The 8207-nt window shown below is 51.9% G+C and overlaps 1 protein-coding gene across 1 annotated transcript; it reads left to right on the forward strand.

Annotated features, from left to right (window-relative positions):
• The first annotated feature begins 1227 nt into the window (after positions 1–1227).
• On the forward strand, positions 1228–7993 carry LOC120918969 (cartilage associated protein). Its single transcript, XM_040330887.1, has 2 exons — positions 1228–1384; positions 6736–7993. The coding sequence occupies exon 2, from the start codon at positions 6766–6768 to the stop codon at positions 7981–7983; it is 1218 nt and encodes a 405-aa protein (XP_040186821.1). The 5' UTR covers positions 1228–1384; positions 6736–6765; the 3' UTR covers positions 7984–7993.
• Positions 7994–8207: the final 214 nt, after the last annotated feature.

Raw genomic sequence — 8207 nt, forward strand, 5'->3', positions numbered from 1 at the left:
AGCCTCTGTCCCCCTCCTGTGTCATGTCCCCAGCCTCTGTCCCCCTCCTGTGCCATGTCCCCAGCCACTGTCCCCCTCCTGTGCCATGTCCCCAGCCTCTGTCCCCCTCCTGTGTCATGTCCCCAGCCTCTGTCCCCCTCCTGTGTCATGTCCCCAGCCTCTGTCCCCCTCCTGTGTCATGTCCCCAGCCTCTGTCCCCCTCCTGTGTCATGTCCCCAGCCTCTGTCCCCCTCCTGTGCCATGTCCCCAGCCTCTGTCCCCCTCCTGTGTCATGTCCCCAGCCTCTGTCCCCCAGTTTTCCAACAATGATATTTACTGCTTTTTATAAAGAAATACAATTGATTTTATGCAGTATTGAGTTTAGCCTTTTGGCCCGGCCCTCCAAAATATTTTTAGGTTCTCATGTGGCCCCATCGAAAAAATAATTGCCCACCCCTGCACTAGATGTTAGTTATCAGAGTAAAGGGGGCTGAATACAAATCCCCCCCCTCCCCCCACACACACTTATCACAGATTTCTTTGTAAAACATTTTAAAAACCATTCATCATTTTCCTTCCACTTCACAATTATGTGTCACTTTGTGTTGGTCTTTTACAGAAAATCCCAATGAAATGCATCTATGTTTTTTGGTTGCAATATGAGAAGATGTGGAAAATTTCAAGGGGTGTGAATACTTTTTCCAGGGCACTGTCCATGTTTGCAAAAAGGGGTGCGCCTGTGCGCCTGCGAAATAAGTGCGCGATTTTTGCACGCGCATCCTCGACACTCAGTAATGTGATCCTAGCCTTAGAGCAAGGAGCAGTCGTGGAACTACATTTCCCATGAGGCATTGCAAGGTTGGCAGTTACAATTACTCCCAGAGGCATGATGGGACTTGTAGTTCTGCAACAGCTGGAAGGCCCCCCCAGCTAACCCTGCCCCCCCAGTGGCCGCCCCTAATATTAGCCCCCCCTCCTCCGCCTGCGTACACGGCGACCACATTCCAGAGGCACTCCGGGATCTCACAAAGAAATAAGAAACTTTGTAACGTTTCCCTCCTGCTATGATGTGTTCATTGTGTGGTTACAACTTTCAGACCAATAAAGTTATTTTAAGTTTGGAAAAGTTTTTTTTTTTTCCAGCCCAGTCTCTTGGAATTCCATTCCCAAATCTCCGCCTGCAGCAACAGGCAAATCCTTTCATAGACTTCCTGTGAGTGCAGACCCCCCCCCACCCCCATCTCCTCCCCCCCCTCTCTGCCTGGCTGGCCTGCTACGTGGTACAGAGCCCATAGAGGAGCAGATCCTTCAGTTGTGGCCCCCAGGAACCTCACACTCCGTGTCCCCGGGGGGGTGACGATCCAGGACTGGCGATGGAACTCTTCTGAACTTTAATATTTACACCGTAAGTTCCTCATTTTTATTACTTTCACTCATTATTTTGTAACAATGTTTTTTTTTGGGGGGGGGGGGGTAATTTCAAATCGCATGACAAGTCGCACCCGAAGCGGTCGAATCGACGCGAGTCCGCCAAATCTGAAAGCGGTTCCTGCGCTACTTTTTTTTTGCAAGTTCAGGTGAGACTCGCGTAGATCTCGGTGCGTGAAGTCGCACTGGTGGCTTTTAAATCGCGCTGACGCATAGCTTTGGAATCCTGCGGCTTCAAGTGAAGTCGCACAGTTTCAAAGTTGCGTTCGGTGTGACCGAAGGTTATTAAAATGATTTATCGGAGAACCCCCTCCCCCTCCAAGCACACCGTTGCGACTTGTCCTGCGATTTGATCGCTTGCGACTAGTCTAGTCTTGTGATTTGATCATTTCGAAAATCGCACGGCAAGTCGCACCCTGTGGCCAAATCGGTGCAACTCCAACGCCCCCCCCCCCCCCCCCTATCACACCGGTGCGACTCGTCCCGCGATTTGATCGGTGCGACTCGTCCCGCGATTTGATCGGTGCGACTCGTCCCGCGATTTGATCGGTGCGACTCGTCCCGCGATTTGATCGGTGCGACTCGTCCCGCGATTTGATCGGTGCGACTCGTCCCCGCGATGTGATCGGTGCGACTCGTCCCGCGATTTGATCGGTGCGACTCGTCCCGCGATTTGATCGGTGTGACTCGTCCCGCGATTTGATCGGTGCGACTCGTCCCCGCGATGTGATCGGTGCGACTCGTCCCCGCGATGTGATCGGTGCGACTCGTCCCCGCGATGTGAACGGTGCGACTCGTCCCCGCGATGTGATCGGTGCGACTCGTCCCGCGATGTGATCGGTGCGACTCGTCCCCGCGATGTGATCGGTGCGACTCGTCCCCGCGATGTGAACGGTGCGACTCGTCCCCGCGATGTGATCGGTGCGACTCGTCCCGCGATGTGATCGGTGCGACTCGTCCCGCGATGTGATCGGTGCGACTCGTCCCGCGATGTGATCGCTTGCGACTAGTCTAGTCTTGTGATTTGATCATTTCGAAAATCGCATGGCAGGTCGCACCCTGTGGAAGCGGCCAAATCGGTGCAACTCCAACGCCATTTTTTTTTTTTTTTTTACTTTTTGCAAGTTCAGGTGCGATTTTTTTTTTTTTTTTGCGTAGACATCTGTGCATGAAGTGGCGCAGATGTCTTTCAAGTCGTACGTGAAGTTACACTTACATACGGCTTAGAAAGTGAAGTCGCACGATTTCAAAGCTGCCTTCGGTGTGACCGTAAGATTACTAACATTACTTATTGGACCCCCAACGGTCATACTGGTGCGACTTGTTATGCGATTTGATCGTTTTCAGATGTCTTCCAAGTCATACGTGATGTGCACTTACGCACGGCTTGGAAATCGTCCAACTTCAAGTGAAGTTGTGCGATTTTTTTTTTTTTAAGGCCCCTTTCACACTGGGGCGTTTTTTGAGCGTTATTCGAGCGAAGCCTCATCTGCAATCTCAATGTGCTGGTAAAGCACCGCTAAGACCCTAGCGCTTTAGGGCGTTTTTGCAGTGCCTTGGTGTGAAAGGGGAAGGCGTTTTTACAGCGCTTTCAATTCATTTCAATGGAGAGGGGCGTTTTTGGAGCGTTTTTTTTAGCGCCCAAAAGCTGCTCCAAAGATGCTGCTTGCAGGACTCGGTGTGAAAGGGTTCTTTGAGATGCATGGAGAGCGTTTTATGAGCGTTTTAGGAGGGCTAAAATGCTGTAAAAACGCTTCAGTGTGAAAGGCGTCTTAAGCTGCGTTCGGTGTGACCGAAGGTTTGCAACATTACTTATTGGAGCCCCCCCCCCCCGGTCATACTGGTGCGACTTGTCATGCGATTTGATAGTTTTCAGATGTCTTCCAAGTCGTACGTGAAGTTGCTTAGAAGTCGTGCAATTTAAAAGCTGCCTTCGGTGTGACCGAACGCTTGCGACATTACTTATTTGAGCCCCCCTCGGTCATACTGGTGCGACTTGTCCTGTGATTTGATCGGTGCAACTCGTCATGCGATTTGATCGCTTGCGACTAGTCTAGTCTTGTGATTTGATCATTTCACAAGACTAGACTACTGGTGGGATCGATTAATGCCACCCCTGAGGCCCATTTCACATTCCAACACATATGCAGGGCTGCTGATAGGGCAGTACAACCAGCCCAGTCCACAGGGGGGGGCGGGGCCGGGTCCCATTAGCTCCACATGGGGGGGGGGGCCGGGTCCCATTAGCTCCACATGGGGGGGGGCGGGTCCCATTAGCTCCACATGGGGGGGCCCGGCCCCCATCAGCTCCACAGGGGTGGTGCACCGGATCCCATCAGCTCCACAGGGGGGGGGGGCCTGGGTCCCATCAGCTACACAGAGAGGGGGGCCCGGGTCCCATCAGCTCCACATGGGGGGCCCGGGTCCAATCAGCTCCACATGGGGGGGTCCGGGTCCCATCAGCTCCAAAGGGGGGGGGGCCGGGTCCCATCAGCTCCACAGGGGGGGGGGGGCGCGGCCCCCATCAGCTCCACAGGGGGGGCGCGGCCCCCATCAGCTCCACAGGGGGGGGGCGCGGCCCCCATCAGCTCCACAGGGGGGGGCTGGCCCCCATCAGCTCCACAGGGGGGGGCCGGCCCCCATCAGCTCCACAGGGGGGGGCGGGTCCCATCAGCTCCACATGGGGGGGCCGGCCCCCATCAGCTCCACAGGGGGGGGCCGGCCCCCATCAGCTCCACGGGGGGGGCCGGCCCCCATCAGCTCCACAGGGGGGGGCGGCCCCCATCAGCTCCACATGGGGGGGGCGGGTCCCATCAGCTCCACGGGGGGGGGGGGGCAGGTCCCATCAGCTCCACAGGGAGTACAGGAAAATAGACAAGCACTGTCGAAAAATTTGTTTGTTATTATTCTTATTTGGAAATAAGAAAGGAAAATCCAAAAATTTGGGTCTTGGAATTTCCTTTCAAATTTGGCTGTTAGTGAACGCAACGAATACGAATTTATCCGAAGTTACGAATTATCAGAAATAATGAATGGCGCATCTAAACAAGTGGAATGAAATAATAATACGTTTTTATTATTATTGTTATTATTAATTTGTTACGTTCCATCCGTTTAGATGCGCCATTCGTTAATACGGATAATTCGTCACTTCGGATAAATTCGTATTCGTTCACTAACAGCCACATTTGAAAGGAAATTCCAATACTTATAATTTATTAGTTTATTCTTTTGAATTTTGGGATTTTCTTTCTTATTTTCGAATTTACAAATTGTGATCGTAACGAATGACTCGAAGAAAACAAATCGAATGAAACCAAAATTAACGAATTTTCCGGCGGCAGTGGACACGCCTAGTGGTGTTTGTGGACACGATCTGAACAGGTCCAGCTGTCATAACACTGACATCTGCCCCAATCAGCGAGGAATGCCCCGTCCTCGGATCCCCTGCTGAGTGTTGGGAAGAACCCCAATGCTGGAGGGGAATTTACATATTCCACTACTGCAATGATTTTATCCCCCGCTATCACCACCACCCACCATGCTGCTCAACACAATGCCATTCAACTGCAATCAGGATTTATAAGTGTTTAAAATGGGTGGTTAGGAGGTGATACAAGTTCTAGGGTTGCCACCTGTCCGGGATTCACCCGGACAGTTCGGGTTTGGATTCCGGGTTTCAAACTGCCTGAAACCCGGACACATGATTCAGACTGGACTATGGCTTCCCAGCAGGGTTGCTGGCTCACGTTGTCTAAGCTGAGAGTGTTTGTTGCACTCTCTTTCACACTGCCCAAAGCCAACACTAACCCCCCCCCCTCCCTCCCACACACAGACAGGAGAGGAGAGAGGCCTCGATCTACTCCTCTTCCTCCCACCCCTACAGCTCTGTGCCTCAGAAAAGGAAAGTTGGGGGCCGGAAATTTGAAGTCCAGCAGCCTCAGATGCATCCGGATGAGAGGTGCTGACTGCCAAGGGGTGAGTGAGCTCACCATCCATCCCTGTCTGTGACCTGAAGTCTCCCCCTTCTCTCTCCTGCCTCTGAGTGAGTACAATAAGGTAAATCAGGGTTCAGAGCACCCCTTACATCAGTGTTCCCCCTTACATCAGAGTCCTCTCCGTACATCAGAGTCCTCTCCGTACATCAGAGTCCTCTCCGTACATCAGAGTCCTCTCCGTACATCAGAGTCCTCTCCGTACATCAGAGTCCTCTCCGTACATCAGAGTCCTCAGTGTTCCCCCTTACATCAGAGTCCTCTCCGTACATCAGAGTTCTCAGTGTTCCCCCTTAATTCAGGGTTCCCAGAGCATCCCGTATGTCAGAGTCCCCAGAGTTCTCCCTTACATCAGAGTCGCCCCCCTCTGTGGATTCAGATGTAAAAGGGGAACTCTGCGGATTCGGATGTAAAAGGGGAACTCTGCGGATTCGGATGTAAAAGGGGAACTCTGCGGATTCGGATGTAAAAGGGGAACTCTGCGGATTCGGATGTAAAAGGGGAACTCTGCGGATTCGGATGTAAAAGGGGAACTCTGCGGATTCGGATGTAAAAGGGGAACTCTGCGGATTCGGATGTAAAAGGGGAACTCTGCGGATTCGGATGTAAAAGGGGAACTCTGCGGATTCGGATGTAAAAGGGGAACTCTGCGGATTCGGATGTAAAAGGGGAACTCTGCGGATTCGGATGTAAAAGGGGAACTCTTCTGAATTTTCGGTCTTTTTTTGTTTATATATAGCGCAAAAAAAAAAAAAAACGCAGAGATGATCAAATACCACCAAAAGAACGCTCTATTTGTGGGAACAAAATGATAAAAATATAATTTGAGTACAGTGTAGCATGACCGCGCAATTGTCATTAAAAATGCGTCAGCGCTGAAAGCTGAAAATTGGTCTGGGCAGGAAGGGGGTTTAGGCAGGGCTGATCCCCCCTATAGGCTCACTATGCAAGCCGCTTAGGGCCCCGCAAAGCTGCGGAGGGCCCCCAAATTACTAGAGGCCCTGCCTGGTGGTGAGAAGTAATTTTCGGCCCCTCACCCCGCTTCTCAACTCGCTGGCTGCATGGGAGAAGAGGCAAGACGTCAGCACCCCCCGCTTATCACTTTAATGTAAGATGTAATTTCCGACAGCAGAAAAACCCCTCCCCCCTCCGCTTCTCAACTTTAATGTGACATGTCATTTTGCTTAGGGCCCCAGGGAGGTCAGGATCGGCACTGGGTTTAAGTGCCCAGTAATGAAGTGGTTAATGTGTGTTTTATGTATGTATACAGAAAATAAAAATAAATAAAAATAAAAGCTCCTGACACCTACCTGTTCTTCTTCTTCCCATCCAGCACCTACCTTGAACTTGAGTCGGTACCACCATGGCCTGCTGGATTTGCCGCGCCTCCCTTCTTCTCCTCGCCCTCTCAGTCGGCGCTCAGTATGAACATTACAGCTTTAGAAGTTACCCCCGAGATGAACTGATGCCCCTCGAGTCGGCCTATAAATACGGGCTGGACCAGTACTCGGGCGAGAAGTGGCCAGAGAGCGTCCATTACCTTGAGATAAGCTTGAGGCTATACCGCCTCCTGAGGGATAGCGAGGCGTTCTGTAATCTAAACTGCAGTACGGCCCGGATAGACGACAACCCTCCGCCGAAGGGCCTGGAAAATGGGACTCAGTCCCAAGGTCGGTTCAACGACTTCCCCGAACTCAGGGTGTTTGGAGACGTTCTGATGAGATCTCGATGCCTGAAACGTTGTAAGCAGGGTCTCCCCGCCTTCCGCCAGTCTCAGCCCAGCAGAGAGACCATGCTGGAGTTCCAGGTCCGCGAGCCCTACAAATATCTCCAATACGCCTACTTCAAGACCGATAACTTGCCCAAAGCGGTGGCGGCTGCCCACACTTACCTCTTGTTGCACCCCGACGATGAGATGATGAAGAGGAACATGGCCTATTATAAGAGCATGCCGGACTCGGAGAACCACATCAAAGATCTGGAGACCAAGAACTACGAGAACTTTTTCATCCGAGCTGTTAGGGCCTACAACGGAGAGAACTGGAGAACCTCCATCTCCGACATGGAGCTGGCCTTACCCGACTTCTACAAGGCCTTCCAGGAATGCACGGCCTTCTGCGAAGGTTCTAGAGAGATCAAAGACTTCAAGGACTTCTATCCATCGGTGGCCGACCACTACATTGAGGTCCTGAGATGCAAAATGAAATGTGAGCGTGACCTCACCCCCGTCATCGGAGGGTACGTGGTCGAGAAATTTGTGGCCACCATGTACCACTATCTTCAGTTTGCCTACTACAAACTCGACGACGTTCGGAATTCCGCCCCTTGCGCGGCGAGCTATCTACTCTTTGACCCGGATGATGACGTCATGAAGCAGAACATGGTCTACTACCAATACCACAAGGAGAAGTGGGGCCTTACAGAGTCGAACTTCAAGCCTCGCCCTGAGGCCACCCTGTTCTATAACGTCACGACCAAACAGAGAGAGCTGTACCAGTTCGCCATGCAGAACCTGGTAGATGACGATGAGGGAGATGTGGTGGAATACCTTGATGAACTTTTGAATGCGAGTGATTTCTAAAAAAAAAGAATTACAGTGGAACCTCGGATTACGAGCATAATCTGTTCCAGGACAATGCTCGTAATCCAAAGCGCTCGCATATCAAAGCGAGTTTTCCCTTTTGAAGTCAATGGAAATGAAAATAATTTGTTCCGCATTGACTTCAATGGCATGCAATACTGCATGCGGCCAAAGGTGGGGGGGGCGCCGGAGAGCCTCGGAAAGGGCCGAGGACACCTTGGTTG

The sequence above is a fragment of the Rana temporaria genome, chromosome 12 (genome assembly GCF_905171775.1).
Source record: "Rana temporaria chromosome 12, aRanTem1.1, whole genome shotgun sequence".
Taxonomy (NCBI): Eukaryota; Metazoa; Chordata; class Amphibia; order Anura; family Ranidae; genus Rana; species Rana temporaria.

Excerpts from the sequence above, each read along its gene's own strand:
- LOC120918969 (XM_040330887.1), top strand. The coding sequence starts at position 6,766 with ATGGCCTGCTGGATTTGCCGCGCCTCCCTTCTTCTCCTCGCCCTCTCA.